The 17,497-nt window shown below is 37.9% G+C and overlaps 1 protein-coding gene across 3 annotated transcripts in view; it reads left to right on the top strand.

Annotated features, from left to right (window-relative positions):
* FAM193A (family with sequence similarity 193 member A) overlaps nt 1-17,497 on the top strand; it is an 81,827-nt gene that overhangs the window by 20,157 nt on the left and 44,173 nt on the right. For 2 of the 3 annotated variants that reach the window (XM_075752646.1, XM_075752645.1), the window contains exons 2-4: nt 11,916-11,981; nt 14,726-14,968; nt 17,234-17,400. In XM_075752646.1, the coding sequence (XP_075608761.1) occupies nt 11,916-11,981; nt 14,726-14,968; nt 17,234-17,400 (476 nt within the window). The remainder of the gene's footprint in view (nt 1-11,915; nt 11,982-14,725; nt 14,969-17,233; nt 17,401-17,497) is intronic. The other variant, XM_075752644.1, reaches the window with a different exon arrangement.

Genomic DNA, 17,497 nt, shown 5'->3' with positions numbered 1-17,497 from the left:
CTATTCATGATGTTATGAGGAAATGGCTCATCAGCTGTGGCTGCCCATTTGTACAAATAGTGATGCTGTAGTTTACAAAGTGAAATTTGACAATTGGATAAAGGTGCAGCTTTAAGCTTTTTTTTTCCCCCTCAAGTGCAGTATCTTTCATTTATTGCAATACGGTGTGAATTTCAGTATGGTAGATGAAGATATATGTTTTTCTAGTGTGCGTTTATAGATTTAAGCATGGTATAAATGGTGATTCTGATACTTCTAGTTTTTTGTAAGATGAGACAGATGGTTTTAGGTTCAAAGGAAGATAAAACAACAAGATGGGACTTGCAAGCATAGGCATTTTTCATGGCATTGGGGATCTGTTGATTTCTCCTGTTGTGCTCCTTCTCCGCTGGAAGGCAATTAACCATTAACCACTGGAGACTTCAGTCAGTGCAGGTTCACTATGGCATTAATAACCGTTGCTTGGAAGCGTACATCTTCCTTGAGAATGAACGTATGCAGGGCCACGGGGACAGCTGGAGAGTCTTATCTTCAGGGTTGGGGTAGCACTGCATCTAGTGTTTGCTGCTTTTGAAAAAGGGTGACTACAGCTTGTTCGCTTTCAAATGCAATAGGAGTATTTTCGTTCCCAGGTGATGTGGATCTTCCAGCTTTTTGTCCTGGAAAACCTTCAGTTGTTGATTATAAATGGCTATATTGCTAGTGGCTCACAGGGAATTGTGGGAATGCTGTTAACCTTTCTGTGTGGGCTGGGAAGAAAACATGAAATTTTATTGATAAAGCTTCCAGGGGATGTAATGACTTGGAAAGGGATAATAGGAGCTCTCAGCTGATTGAGGAAAACCAGTATTTGTTCATAATGCTAAAAACACACAGTATTCATACAAGCGTGGCCAAATGTCGTGTGACTTGGATAGACTGACCTTTGGATGACCTGTGTTGATGACCTGTGCCTAGCTGCACAATACTTTCTGTATATAAAAAAAAAAGACTAGCCTGGTCCCTGAATCTATCAAATGGAGGAGTAGGGAGGTTATTTTGTATCAGGCAGAGACTTCTGCCTGAATACCAGTTCTTGTGGCTACCTCGCAGGAAGGATCATGCTACTTGTCTGGGTTCCTGACTTCCAAGGGCCTGTTTTTTTCACTCTGTCCAGTTTCTCAGACGGTAAGGAATAAACTACTCAGCAGATAGAGGCTTCCGAATACATAACAGAAGAAAAGTGATGGTGGAGAGTAAACAAATATAATGACATTTTCTAATTGATTCTGAGCCCAGATGAATTCTGGTGTAGATGATTTGCTACTTGGAATCTTTAAATAGGGATTATGCTAGATCATATCTTCTGGATAAAGCACCCAAACAGGAATTAATTCAGGAAAGTCTTTGGCCTTTGTTAATAAAATTTCAGGAGATCACGTGCCAGGCAGTGCTTAGATATTTTTAAGTACAACTCATGTAGGTTTGTTTTTAGTGGTGGAATTCAACTTAGAGAGTCTACAGAGCACAGCAGGACTTCTGGAAGGTCCTGGAAACTTCATTCTACAAAGTAATTGTGTATTTGTTTTTATTTTTTTCTTAGGGTATTATTCGATAGTGATTAGTTGTCATACCAGACTTTTTTTTATTTGTTTATTTTTAAAAAGTGGGGTTGTATTTCATTGCGGTGGTTGAAGTAAGAATGAATTACACCCATCTGTAACTTCATGGAATATATAGCTTAAGTCTGCATCATTCAAATTAATGTCCAGTCATTTGTCCTTGTTTAATAAAACAAAATAGATGAAAACCCTCTTCTTTGAGTATAACTTTGCTTTAACTTCCAGTTAAAAAGTTAAGTGATTGTAGATCATTCTGTCTTATAATGTCCTACAAATTGGAATTTCATCTCTTTAATTTTAGTTTATGAATGCTTCCTAGTTCCTGTAGAGATCACAGCTTTTTTGTGCTAACATTTTCATATTGTGGCAATATAACCTGTGAACTCCTTATTTCCTAACAGGTGCTCATTTCCTGTAGGATGTATTTTAGATTGATTCAACTAAAAGAAAAATCGAGCATGCTATTGGAGAGAACGTGTGGGAGGAAAGGCACAGAATATAGATGTTGCTCCCTTAAAACTCATTACAGAATAACAGTATCTGCATTCTTTTGAAAGTACTACTTGACAGTTGTCTTTTTGAGATATACTGGAAAAAACTTTCCCAGGATAGTTTCAGGTACCTTTATTTCCAGTGTAACTCATTTCATTTAAGATGGTTGTGTTTCTGAATATAGCTTTTTGTCAATCAAGGTTTGAAGGGTTTGTGGTTTGTGAATTCAAGTAGCTGTTTAGACTATAGTCTATTCTGATTACTGTGCTGGAGTAGAATTGTTGTATCTTGGCTCTGAGGACCCAAAGGAAAAAAAGATGTAACAGGTAAATAATCAATTCTGTAAATAATCAACACCAGAAGCATTGCTTTTACCTATTTTCAGAGGACCTGAGACCTTAACGAACTAGAAGGAGAAAGATGACAGGTTTTCTTCCTATTCCGTATTGTTTAGTGCTGTCTGATTTCCTTCCTCCCTGCTCTGTTTTTGAGGCTTATGTATGTGTCTGGTCATGCTGAAAAAAACCCAAAACCTTGATTACGTACATTTTTTGCACTGACTTTTTAAAGTTATCTATGTATTTGATCCAGCAGATGCTAACAGTGCATGACCAGCACTTTTCCAAACCATGGAGGGGGCGGAAAATGCCTTTAACTTTCTCCAGCTACTAAAATTATGCCTTATGTTGAAAAACAGGGCTGTGTACAGGTGACTTACCCTCCTCCCCCCTGTGCCTATGATGAGCCTGTAAATAATTATTATCTTAGGAAAATCCCTTGGCACAGGGTCTTGTTGGCCAAGTAACTTAGACTTGAGTTTTAGCAGGAGGTAGTAGAGACTTGTCGTCTTGGTTCTGTTTTAGGGTATCTCCCAAAATGGGTGAGATGCGGACAGCCTCCCCACCCATCCCCAACCACTCATAACTTTTACTAAAACAGAAAGTATTAGTCTTTTTGTACAAGTCCAGTTTATGCCTACTACTTTTACTTTTTATAATTCCTCTCCCTAGATTGAACATCTGTAATGATAAAGGATTCAACTGGAAAAAGTATTTCCTTTGAAATAATTTCTGTTTCTGTTGAAAACTCCTTTGATGCTTTGACTTAGGGAATTCACTGCTGGAAAAGAAGAAAGAAGCAAATGAGGTTTGGGATCTTGGGGTTGTGGGGAGACAAATAATTTTGGAGGGGGTTTAAGTCATTCATAGTAAACTGGCTTCATTATCTATATGCAAGGTAGATTGAGTTTTGTAGATTAAGCCTCCTCAGCCCTTGGTTTGTCAGCTTTTTGTCATCAACAATTTATTTTAGGAATAGCTTTTACTAAGCTATGGAAATAGTGTTATATTTACGTAAATCCAAGTGATAAGTTTTAATAATATGACTTGTTGAAGAAGGGAAGCCTTCAGAGAACCTGTCTTGCAGGTTAGTCAAATTCTGTAATGGTGTGATTTATTTTTTTTTTAAATAAAGAAAACACTGGAAGTCAATGCTATTAAATTAAAAAGATTAAAATTACAATAAAAGTGTCACCAAAATTATTGAAGTCTCATAATGTTGATTATATATGAATACGAGGAAAATTACAAACAAGAAAACTTTGTTATATTGGCTAAAGAGAAATTCACCTGGCATCTCACAAGCTGCATTTTAGCAGTAGCACAAGTCAAGAGGGATAGAAACCATTTTACTTGCAAGCATTTTCTGTGGAGATGCTTGGATAATGAGTACCTAATTTTGGACTGTCCAATATCTTAAAAACTTTTAATAGATTTGTCTTAATATGTTGCTCCTAATATGAAGTAGTATCATACTTCACCTTTTGGAGGGCTAAATGAGTGACCTCCTTGACAACAGCCTTGTTGTCTCCTTGAACAAGTATTTGGGTTTGTAATTGAGCACAACACTGGTGCAATCTGCTCAGCATTTTCCTGTCTTTTGCTTGTCTTTACAAACAAAACAAGTGCAAATTCTCAAGTTTGATGAATCATCTTTTCTTGATGCCAGCATTGTCTCTCTTCCTCCTTCCCCCTTCATAGGTTATTTGCTGTGGTTAGCCCTTGAGTACCTAATTGCCACTGGCTAAGCATGATGGAGGGAGCATGACATGATGGGCTAGCATGCTTTGCAGTCACAAGACTTCCAACCTGCCCTGTCCTAATGTATATGCACAAGATCTTATGTAAATCAGTTTTAGTAACATGCTTTTGGTTATCATGGCTAGTTGATATACCTCACAGGTAACATGATGTTTAGCAGCAAATCCACTTCCACAATTGTCCTCTGTGATGAGGGAGGAGGGGGGTGTGCAATCACATTGTGCTTAGCCTCCTTGGCTGTTGAGTGGAATTTTGGTTTACTTTGTAGAACCATAGAATCATAGAGTGGTTTGGGTTGGGAGGCACCTTCAAGATCATCTAGTTCCAACCCCCCTACCATGGGCAAGGACACCCTCCACTAGACCAGGTTGCCCAAAGCCCCATCTACTCTGTCCTCGAATGCTTCCAGGGATGGGGCCTCCAGAGCTTCTCTGGGCAACCTGTTCCAGTGCCCCCCCCCCCCAAGAGTAAAGAATTTCTTTCTAACATTTAACCTAAATCTCCCCTCCTTTGTCTTAAACCCATTACCCCTTGTCCTATCACTACACTCTCTGATAAACAATCCCTCTGCAGCTTTTCTGTAGGCCCTCTTTAGGTACTGGAAGGTATGTCTACTTTAGAACAGTTTGATAAGGTTGTATATTTGACTGAGCTCTCTGGTATGATGTTAATGTTTTCTGTTAAGTACAATAGCTATTGAACGTAAATGTGCTGGGTATTAGATACTAGTGTAAGGATTGAGTGGACGCATTGGCTGTATTGATGTGCAGTGCTTTCTGCCCTCCTGAACTTCTGCCTGGTTTCTCACTAACACTTTACTCTTGGCTGTTGTTCAACTTCTGGCAAGTTCTCTTTCTCCTGCTACTTAATTATTTCAGATTTAAAAGGTAGTTTATCTATATTTGAGAGTGACACTCACATTTTCTATTTCATATTTTGGATCTCAGAGTCACAGAAGCCTTGTGACACTCCTTGGAATGCTTGTTCTTACGCAGCCTTCACTTTGTTAATTGATGAAAAGATTTAAAGGTTCTCCAAAATTGCGTGTAGTCCAGTAGCTGTTTTTAAGGATTACCAAGGGGCTGACTTCTTGCATCACTGACTTCTTTATGGATGTTTTTCTTAATTGAAAAGTATTCTTGTCTCAAGAGTGTGGACTACGCTAGAATAATGCAGGCTGGGCTGGGAAAGGATAACTTAGGGGTTTGGGAGTATTAATGCCCAAAATAGCATGCTTGGTAAAGTGGATTAATAGTCTGCAAAATTAATCAACTGGTCAGATCAGGTGGTGGCTGCCTTAATATGGATATTGAATTTTAATTATTGTCACCTTGTCTTTGCTTTTTCTGGTTTCTATTTGGTACTTTGGCATCCTTAGTAAAAACAAGGATCTTTTTGTTTAGAAAACCTTCGCAGCTTTCCCTGTTGGTGACATTTGCAGCTAATCAATAATCACTTTTTCTGTCAATGTCTCTCCTATAATACTGAGACTCCTTGGCAAGCAAGTTTATGTTAGTAAGTATAACTGCATTCTGTTCAGCGTCACTAGAGATTTGTGATTATCACATTAAAAATTTAGATGTTTACAATGTGAATTTCTTAAGCAAAACACTCGTGCTTCTAAATTAGGATGGAGTACTATGGTAGTTTGTTCATCTTCTATAGTTAATAAAACTACTTGGAGATCTTATTCATATACACACACACTCCCTCCATGCACTCCCCCCAAAAAAAGTGGAGGTTCACTACTGCATCACACTAAACCATAATTATGTTTGGAAGTAGGAACCTCCAAACTTTTCACTGTTGCCGATCAAACGTACCAATTTGCAAGCTGCTGCTTAAAAACTCTTTAGAATTAAATTTTTTTTAACTGATGTCAAAAGGTGTTTTTGGTTTTTTTTTGCCTAAAACAATAGCAATAAATTCTGATAGCTGCTTGAGTTTCTTGAGTGTTGCTATGCCAATGAACCTGGTAGTGTGTTGCATATTGCTGATTACTTTCCTGATTATTTTCCTGCCTGTTGTTGTGTGTGTTAATCTTACATTCTCTGTACTCCAGTGCTAGGAAGAAAACTCTTACTTCTAATCTTTATAAAAATATAATTTTAGTATTCATTTCTAAAAGGGCATGTTCTCTTCCTGCAAAACCTCTAGTCCTTTTTTGGCTGTTATTTAACAGTGGGGGGAAAAAAAGAAATCTTTAGACTTCTATCTTACCTTCTATTAAAAACATTCCTGTTCACCTGCCGCTTTGGCACCAGACTTTCATGAACATGGACAGGGACCATTAGTCACCTTGGGCCAACCCGGCTGCCCCTCTGAGTGCCACAGGCCCAGGCACGCTGTGTCAGAGGACGCTTCTACATTTCTTGGCCATGTCAATATTGATCATAAGTATTCCCATAGCTGCAGTAGTAAGGTGGTCATCCTCTCTGAGAGGATTCCTGAATATAGTTCTAGGTGATCATTTGATCCCAAGACCTCCCTGGACCATTTCTTTCAGTATTGGACTACTCTTAACAACAACTACTTTCATGGAAAAATGATGGAATACACTGTTTTTTGTAGTGCAGGTAATGTTCTGCTTTTAGGCATATGCTTTGTTTTGCTTTCGTTTTGATATCTTGCAGGGCTTATGGTACTTTGGTGGGTGAGTGTGTTCTCTTTCATGTGGTGGATGGAACTGGTCTGCCCAGAGTGTAGCGAAGACAACCTTTTCTATCAAAAACCAGATAGTACTTTGCTTAGTTTCTTGGATGGGTACTTCCAATGCCTTAAAAATGTTCATGGATTTCTTAAAGTACAGCAGAGGAAGAAGCAGCAGAATGTTGAAATACATGAAATCACATAGGAGTGATGACACTGCCAAGTAGATCTGTTTCAGTTTGCTCTTCCTCTGAAAAACTGGGCTGTACCAGATGTTAACTAGGTACAATGTAGACTTAAAAAAGGATTAAGGGATGAGTGTTGATAGTTTACTGCTGGTTTTTACATTATAATCTCTCTTCAGTGCTGTAATATGCCTCCTACAAAGGCTATTGTTACTGCAGAGACTATGGTCACTACTGACACTGTTCAAGAGCAATGTTTAAAGCAGACAAGCCCCAAAACCTTGCTGTGCTAGAGGTCTGGCCAGCATGCTGTCCTGTGTGATGGTGCTTGCCACTAGATGAATAGAGAACTACAGTGCATGTGGAATAATCCTCCTCCTGTTTGCCTTTCCAGGTCTTACCAGTCCAGAGATGTCCTGCATTTGCTGCCTACTGTTGAAGCTCTCACTCATGTTTATCATCATTCTTTCCCCTCATCCATGCATTTGAATTCCACAATGGCTTATCCTTAAATCAGTTGGGGTTAGGGTGGAAGGATCCTAAATCAGCACTTGCTGAAATCAGATAGTTTCCTATCTCTTGATCTGAAGGCATAAAGAAATCTTTCTTCATATCTGAAAATCACTTAGGATTTTGTAAGTGTCACTCATCTGCCATTAGCAATTCTGTGACCAATTTAGCTGTGCCTGGGAGAAGGAGAGGAACAGCTCAGCCTGCCACTGGAGAGCACCCAAGTGAGAGCTTCACTCGGGCTGCGGGGAGGGAGGTCTTCACTAGCAAGCATGACTTGAGGCTGCTGCTTCCCAAACGGCATTGAGCGACAGCGGTGGGATGCGAGGCAGAGCTGCTACATGAAGCTGCAGAGCACTATCGTAGTGTGCTCACTGACTGAAGTGCCTGAGGGAAGACTTAGCACAGAACAGCTGTGGCAAACAGGTTTTGGCACAAAAAAGTGTAGGCAGGAGAGCAAGTGGCATAGAGAAGACATGTAGATGAGGGGGGTTTTTTTGGGGGAGAGCCAGGGTTAAGTGCAGTAGGTTTCTTTGGTGTTACTCAGACACTTACAGAATATGTGTTGTTTCAGTTGTTTCAACAAACTTAATTTTTCACCTCCCTATATAAAAGTAAGGGAATTAATTCAAGTGGTATGGAATACCTTTGTTATATTAAGACCTTGTAGAATAAAGCGTAGCCTTAATTGTCTCTTCGTAACATTGTTTTTTTTCTGGTCTATGTCTTCCCTAATGCACCTGAGAAAATCAGTGCAATATTTTCTAGCTGGTTTTCCCCAGGAGAAATTTGATTAAATCCTGCATTTTATTTTTTTCTTGAGCATCACATTTCTGTTGACCTGTTTAGGGCTCAATGCTAATGAGTCAAATCTAAATTTTCTTCTTGTGCTTTTCCTTTCCTGAGCTCTCCTGAGACATTGCATCACTCTCACTTTCATGATGTTTGTGTGACTTCACCAGGCTTCAACTGGTCTGATTTTGATTATGACACGCTATTAGAGCAAATTATGGCAGTCTTTGAGTGCTTATGTTCTAATTGCTCAACTGGTTTTTCAAGGTCATTCAGGTGAAATCAAGGATTATTGTTTAAGCTGTGATTCTCACTTACTTTGTACTTTCTGGTACAAATTATACCATGCCAAGATGGCGTATGCCTTATTCTCCAGAAAATTAACATGTTAGTGAGACAGCAGCTTGCAAGAAAAACAGTAACTTCTTATCCATTGTAAATAAGAATTATAGGAAGAACAGCAAGGTTCCCCCCACCCCCTGCCTTTCCATTATGGTGAAGAGTGCATGCTCAGATTCCCATGTTCCTGATCCGCGTCAGCCTTCCTTCTGGTACTTATCTTCACAAAATAGGTTTTTAAAACATTAAAATCATTAAAAAGTACACTAGGACTGTAAAAACAAGTTTTGTCTAATTAAAAAAAAAAAGTAAGGGTTGTCCAGAAGTGACAGCTGTCTAGCTTGTCACTTCTACTTTAAATCTCTGCACACAGAATTATATCTGTCAACATATGGCCCAGTAACTAGATCTTGTAAGGTCCTTCTGCCATTCTCCAGTCTCTTTAGTAACGTGAAGAATATAGTGCTATTAGTGAACTTTGTCATCTCAGGCACTTTCTTGCTACAGACTTTGGGTAGCTGTAATTTCCTACATCTCCTTTGAAAGCTTAATAATTTTATTTATTTATTTATTTATTGAAATCATGCTCTGTTCCTCTAGTACTGGTGAAGTATAAAACAAGGATGAACGTACTGAAATTTATTAGTGCAACTATAATGTCCTTGAGCCTCTTTAGGACTCTTGACTGAATGTCATCCACTCTTGATGGTCTGCTAATTTTTGAGTTGTCAATTTGCTCCGTACTTTTTCCTAGCAGTGCTTTGCTTTGACACAGCTCCTCTAATGCATCTTCCATAAAGAAATCTTTCACTGGGAGAGTATTTTCAAACCCCTCTGTACTGAACATGAGGATGCAAAAAACAAATCTGGTGTTTCTGACCTTAGCTTGTCTGAGCATTTTTTAATGCATCTGTTTGTTTACTTACTTTAGCCTTACAGATTCTGACAGGCTACCTACTCCTCCTTATTCCTCATGTGCCTTGAGAAAGGATTTAGTTATAGTTTTTATGCTTTTTTTCCTCACTTCCTTAAATTATTTGTGAGACTGTCTCATTGTATTTTTTTTCTGTTTTTAGCTTGCTATTGTTTGAGCCCTATTTGAACAACTTCTACAAGATTTTTCCAATGTTTTCTCTAATATGCTATTTAGCCATCTCTTTCCCTTGCCTGTTATGTCGCTCTTCACCCGCACTTAAGTCCTTTCTGTGATTTTTTTATATTTGCCCTACAGACACTTACTTTTGATGAATCTTTTTAATTTTCCTCCTATTTGTCTAATTCCCTTTAAATTCCTTGATGTTTGCTGCTCCTGCAAATATTTAGGTCTCTACTAAATTCGGAAGGCCGTGCATTAATATTTTGAACCAAACTCTGTACAGCACTTAAGATCAAGAGATACTTTTGTTAGTAGCATGACAATTCATTCCATGAAGCAGTCACTCCTGATGTTCAGTATTTTGTCTTGGCATCATGTGACATTTAGTGGATAACAGAAACCTCCCGCTGTTTTTGTCTCTGTTTTTTTAACATTTCTGACTGCCTTCAGCTTGGTTGTTCAACATCTGCATGTTTAAATGCTCATGCATTTCTCATTATCGCTGTCTTGAATCTAAAGAAGGTAAATGTACTCCCTTAATGAATAAGGAATGGTTTTGGATAAACTCGTCTTTTTTGAATGTTCTCAAAAAAAATTTTTTTTTTTTGTGCTGCAGATAATAATTTCATTCTAAACTTTCTTTCTGGTTTCTTTGTTCTTGACTGCATATGCATGCCAATAACCAGCGGACCCTCCAGTACTGGAGGATTTCTTTTCCTGGTGAAGAAGTCTTTCTTTAATTCAAAAGACCTTTCCTTCTTTCCACTTTTTGGAAAGTGGCTGAATAAAAATAGAGAACTTGTTCCACATCAGCATTTTCACTCTCATGATTTTAGATGTAAGAAGCTTGACTTGCATATGAGGGGTTTTTCTTAAATAGCTACTCTTGAAAGTTAGTGTAGGGTATGTAAGTGAAGTTGTGTGGTTTCTTATTTGTATCTTCCCTAGCAATGATGTGAAGCTTGTGTTTTATCCTCTACTTTGCCTTTGAAAAATCCAGCTGAAGACAATGGCTTTGCAGTAATCTCACTGGCTCTGTAAACTGAGCAGCCAGTAATCCTGTGGATGTGTAAAACTGAAGGACGCTCCTTTGTACTGGAGGAGGCTCCAGTTTGAGTTTCTGGTTTGGTAGCAGGGTAAAAATATTTTCTGAACTCTGTAAATCCAACACACAAGATGTGGGGGTTCCTACATTAAACAGGCTGGTTTTTATTGCGGTCTTTAGAGTAGTCTTAAAAATATTAATATCGGGCAATAATAGGTGGAAGACTGGAGAGCAAGAAGAGGTTAGCAAAAGCATGTGAAAGGTGGAACAGAGGATTGAAGTAGATTATATCTGAAATTGAAGAGATAAACCAGTGCTCAAGAAGAGGGAAAATAAAGAATAAAACAATTGACTTTTTTTCCCCTCTCCCATTTTTTTTAAAATCAAATGCCTTTTCTTCAAGTCAGTGTGATCTAGGGCTCTCCATTGTCACTGACTTGAATTTATATGCTGTCTTAACTTCACTCTTGTTTTAGTGTCCTCAAATAATGCTGTTTGAAAACACTTGAGGCTTGTGTAAGGCACTTTATTGATATCTAATGCAGTCTTGTGAAGAAACAAGGTATAGAAGAGATCTCTGAGAGGTTTCTGTATGAATTATAACCTGAGGCAGGAGGAAGGCTTCTGCAGTGGAATAGCTAAATGCCATTTGGAGGCTTGCTGTGGAAGACTCTTCCTGGTTAACACTGCATATTTTTCTCACAGAATTGTATTCAACTTTCAAAAGGCAAGAATCTTCGGTAATTGTCTCAATTCACAATAGAAGTTTAAAAGCTAAATGCAAACAATCAAATACAGAAGGAAAATGTCATTTTGCTTATGACTTTTCTTTTTTTCCTGTATCAATTTTTTCATCTGAGTTGCATTGCTAATAAAACGGCTGTAGTGCAATAGTTTAAAATACATAAATTGTAAACTTTTGCATCTGTAGAACTTTTATTACAAAAGAAAAGGGGCTTTCCATCTCTGCAGTCAAGCAATCATTCAAGTTTCAAAAGCTGTTTTGTCACCCCTCAGATGCAAGGGAAGGATTTGTTCAATTTTTTTTAATGCTCTTTTAGCACTAAACTAAACTATTGTAACCAATGTAGTATTATTTTTTTCCAGGTTTCGCTAAATGGTACACAGTTTACAGACAATTCTGTTGGATCAGAGTTCACAGGTGTTTCTCAGGTATGTGCAGTCAAATTTTGTAGGTGTATGATAGCAGAATTATTTACAGTATTAAATGTACTAGAGAAAACTATTCAAAAAGATCTACATCTCTGTTTGAGATTGGGACTTGGCTAACTGGAGTCAGTTTATGATGACTTCACTATTCAAGCTTTAAAAAGCAGTGAAAGCTACTATTTCTAAAATACAATTTTAATAAGCTTGAAATTGGGCATAGATGTAAAAAGCTATGTAGTTTTATGGTAATAAAGTTATTCTTGGAAATAAATCTAAATACATAGCAGAGATACAGTTATTTCTGTTCCGGCTTGTCCTACTTCCAGGTTTCATTTATGAATATTATATCTGAACATGTTTCAGAGACAAAGTGAGACTGACTGTTTTCTTGCAGAGATGCATCACACTTTTTTTTTTTTGAAGCTTGATTAGTGGAAAAATATCTTTTCTCAAAATGTACATTTGCTCTGATTACACTGAAGACACATACAAATGTGTATGTGACCTAATTCCAAGCCCATCTAATCCAGGAAGAGTTTACTGAAGCTGTTGAAATGATCCCACGAACAGTCGCTGCATTCATCATCATTTAAATAAGAAACTGCATTCCTATCTTCATTTTAGTATGACAAAGCCATAACAGGAATCTGAGATGTGTATGGTCTAGAGTTTGTCCAAGTTGTAACTGTCAATTTTCGTAGAAATAAACTGCTTAGAAATTTTCATTCTTAGCAGTTGATTTGCATCATTTGTGTCCTAGTGCTTTCATTTGAACTTCAAATCTGTTGTAAATATGGGCCTAGGTCAGAGATTGTTAGGATTTTACTGAATCTGTAAATTGGCCAGAATTAAGATTGTGGTTCCTGCTGTATTTGCCATGAGGTTTTTTTAATGATCATGATGCAACTTTAAGCAGATCACACACACACAAGTCTTACCTTCTAAAATTCCTTGCAGCATGGCTGGGGTATGCTTGCCATGACCCTTACCTTGCAAAAGAGTAAGTGTCAGGTTGTCTTAACTTCTAACCTTTTATATTTTTGTCCACTGCTTTTTCTACTTGTTGGAGGATGTCCTGCAGATGATGTTCATAAGGATTTGTCCACAATAGCTATAAAGATGTCATCATCATTCCAACAGAGACTTAATCTGGCTTCAAAAAAAATTTATTTTAACAAGGAAACTTTCAGGGCTAAGGGGATGAGCAGCCATGGCCTCCTGCATGCAAGTTTTTGGGCATTAATAAGATCTGCAGTTGAGCATAGGTCAGCCAAGAGGAATGTCTAACTTGAGAAATCTGTTCATGCTCGTAGACCCAATAAGGGGAGCATTCCAGCCTTTCAGGAGGCAGAGCGAGTCTTCCCTTATGAGAATGTTTTCTGAAAACCTGCCATAGACACCTGGAGAAATTGTGTTCTTTTTCTTGCCTTGGTGCTTAGGTGTGAATTCCTGAAGTGGCATCAGTGAGTAAATTTAGAGATTAGCTGTTCTTGTTAAATCTATTAACTTAAATTTCTCATGAACTTCTGAAAGATGAGAAGATACTTGTGGGGATGAATTCAATGTGTCAGGGTTTTTTGGTCTAGAATTCTTAGTTTTTCTTTCCATATTGCTGAGTCTGTCAGTTTTACAAATGCAAAGAACAGAAAAATTACAAACAGAGTTTGTAATGCCGTACTGGGTTTTGGGTTCGGTTTTGGGTTTTTTAGTTTTTTTTCAGATGTCAGCAATAGGGAATTGATTGTTGATGCTCTGAAGACAAGAAGACAGTTAGTGAATTGTGCTATAGCTTCAACTAGTCCTTTGCCCTAAAGAACTTTTCACCTGTGCTTGTGCAATTCAGCCCTACAGGATCTTTATGCAGTATGCTTGTTAGGATTGAGATTGGAGCAGTATCTAGAGGAATGCTTGAATAAGTTATTTAAATTTTGCCATTCCTTTGAGAAAGAATTTAACTGTTTTGAGGCTTACATAGAAGATGTAGCTAATTAAGGCAGAGCTAGTAGCTGTAATATAATCAGATAAATCTGTGATTTTGCCATTACAAGATGTTTTGTTCCATTCATTATAACTTTGCTTATCCTTTGTAAATTTGGGTTTTGTTTGACTTGTGGTGCTTGACATCTTTTTGAGTATCAGTCTTGGTGAATAATCAGCATCTCATGGCTGAACCATAATCTCATGACCAGTAGCATCTTGGAAAAGAAAGTAAGTTTTGAACTGCCTCTGTCCTCTTTAAGTTACCTAGTCTACTTTATTCAATAGCTGATAGGGGATTTTAAGACCCTACTGATGGGTTTTGTTAAAACTGAGTTAAGCTTTTGGTTTGTAACAAACTTACCTGAATGTGTCTTTGTTTCAGTTAGTACTGAAAAAGGAGGTGACACAGAACTTCAAAGAGCACTTATTTTCCTTTTTATCTCTAAGAATGACAACAGTAAAAGGAATTGTACTATCCCTTTTTGATTTTAATTACTAGATTATTTCATCTAGGCCAAATTATTTTAGAGGGGAAGGCTGTAGTCCATGCTCCCTGAAAACATGATTTTTTGAATGGGATTGTATTCATATTCAAAATTGTGCCATGGATATTAACACTGCTGTGTTTCATCTTGGAACACTCCAAATAGTCACCATTTAATGATGGCTATTAAAATATGGGTGTGTTTTTTTCTAAATCTCAGAATAAGTTTCACTGGTACATATTCTGTGAATAACCAGTTATCTATCAAAATGTTTATTTCTAGACACCATTTACCTTTGGCTTGGGCCAAAGGGCACCATATACAACTGGCGAGCATTGTCTTCTTTGTAGAAGTGAACGAAAAGATACTTCGCTTTCAGAGAGCGGAATAAATTCTAGCAAAACAGCACTTTCCACATCTCCAAAAGCAAACAATATGCTGCATCTTCCACTGTGGGTGTGTCCAGACTGTCGACGAACAGTCGAAAAGGAAGAAAGGCATGCTACAATAGAGCAATCTCTTGTGGTAAGTGGAAGTACTTCAATTCAGTAGACTAAGAAGATACGTTAGGGGCTGAATGCTACGTTGTGCTTTGGAACCACTTAAACTGTAAATGCTTAGAAAGTATTTTAGGAGATTTTGAGTTGGCTTTCCTATAAGCTAAACTGAACAGGCAAGTTGTTCCAAAAATGAGGAGTTCTGATTCTGAGTTTTGGATTTTTGAGTAGAGCATGGCTTGGATTTATTTCTTGCTGGTTTTTTACCCTTTTAACTTATTGGATGTCATACTTTGTCCTTTACCCTTTAATTAAATTCTGTTTCTTTTACCAATGCAACTTTAATCATTACACTTTTTTTGTATTCTGTCTGCCTACGTGTACTTCCTCCCTTTGTGAGATAAACTATCTGAATTTTCCTTGTTCTTTTAGTAGTCTTCTTGAGTCACTACACTTGCACTGCCACGTTCCTGCATGTGTCTGAGTTTTGTTGTCTTTTCCTGTAATTTTTTAATAAAGAAGCACAACTTTACATAGTATGCATATAACAATTTCTTTGTTGTAGCACTGCAAACACTGATTTAATACATGGTACTAATATTTCAAGTTGTGATTATTTTCTAAGTTAAATGTTAAAATATATTTTCAAATGAGAATTCATCCTCACTTAAGAGCTGTGCTCAGTGTAGCAGAAAGCTACAAAAAGTTCATTGACAGGTCCAGCAAAACCCCATTAGAAGTAAACTATGATGCTGTACTGCAGAATCAAATCTTCACAACTGATCTGGGAAACCACATACTTCTGATAATTGGAAGCATTATAGATTCCAGCTGACATCTCTTTGTAGAGTGCCAATAGACTGTGCGCGTGCCCATAGGCACATACAGATTTTTATTTCAGTAAACAAATCAGTGTGAAGATTGTCTTTGTATAGCATATGTTGTTAAACTCATTTTAAAAGTTAAACATAGGTTGTTGTAAGGAAAATTTAGGAGTATAGCACTTGTATACAACTAGTATTTACTGATATTCTTGCTATTAACAAGGATTAGTCAAATTAATCAAAAGAGATTACACCTGAGGGAATTCTACTGGTAGTCTGATGGTAAATACATCCTAGAGAGTTCAAAGTACAGCAAGACTGAAGCACGTTATTGTTCAGTTAAGTCAAAAGTTTTGATGTATTTGATCTGTTTAATGAACTAGTAAAGAAAATAAGAGTCTTGCAAATCCTGCCTTCCTTGCACTTGTTTCCTAAACATTTTGTGAAGTTATGGATACTCCAGGTAAATAAAAACTGACAGTATTTTTTAAATTAGGCAACTGTTGTCTTATTTTAAGAGAAATTTTTAAAAGCAAACAGCAAAAAGGATTTTCCAAGTTGGGAAGCTTGACTTAAAAAGGGCAACTAAATGGATTAGGAGTTATCAGTTGCTGTGAGCCAGAGAATAAGTGGTTTGCTATAGATGCTTCTGTGTTCAGGTTGCTCTTGCTCTCATTACCTAGCTTGGTTTGCCTCTGCACCATCAGCAGTAGCTGGTCTTGCTTTTGGCAGCAAATGCACACAGGTTTGTTTTGAACCTGTGTCTGCATCCTGCTCCAGGATCTGGGGTGAAGCGCAAAAAAACCCCTTCAAGCCATGCTTCTAATGTGAGAGAGATCTCTGCCTGGTGCCACATAAAGCTGGTGGCAACCTGGGGAGGGTGCAGGAGGGAATCATGGTATGGACTGGGGCTGAAGCACAGGGGTGAGAGAGAAACACCAAAATACCAGTAGCCTTGGGAGAGAGGTTTGTGTCATCTGCCAGGACTGAGCAGCACAGGAGACAGCATCTGTTCCCAATGACAGCAGCTTTCTACCATCCATTACAATGAAGTAGTATGTCTGGCTGTTATAAACAAGGAGATTTTATGCTTTGTGCTAGAAGAGATTGTTGAACTATGAAAGTCAAACATACTGTCAGAGAGAGACTGAAGAGATATTACTAGTTCATGATTAGTCATGAATGATGCAAGCCTTCCTCTAGCTTAGTTCATTGTTTATGCTGGAGTACATAAAGGTGATAATTATAACCAACATGCTTTGGTTATTAGAAATAAAACTATTTCTATCATTGGTTTTCTCAGCCTTGCATTTGTTAGGCTTTTTGAAGGTAAATTCTTTGTGCCTGGTTGAGTGTCCTCCCAAAATACACACAGCATGAAGAATTGCCACATGAATAACTGCCTACCTATTAACACTTCAGACTTCTACCTTACAAACTGAAGGCTACCTTTGTTTTTTTCCTTTCAGAGCCAAGATTTCCTTTTGCACATGCCTCTTGGGAACAGTGGATCACAGCAGGAATCTGTAGGAGGAGGAAGAATAACTGTTGGTGCACAGACAGTGCCTGCTGCAGATCTTAGCAATTCCTCTCCTTCAGACATAGCATGCAACTGTGAGGCCTGTAATGAGCGCAGGTAAGAACTGAATTCAAACTCAACAGCATGATGCCTGTAGTCAGACTGTTAGCAGTGCTGTAGCTTATTTGTTCATGTGTGCTTAAACTCTTTAAAC

This window comes from Balearica regulorum, chromosome 4 (assembly GCF_011004875.1).
Source record: "Balearica regulorum gibbericeps isolate bBalReg1 chromosome 4, bBalReg1.pri, whole genome shotgun sequence".
In the NCBI taxonomy this organism is placed as follows: Eukaryota; Metazoa; Chordata; class Aves; order Gruiformes; family Gruidae; genus Balearica; species Balearica regulorum.
This window is presented reverse-complemented; position numbering and strand designations above follow the sequence as displayed.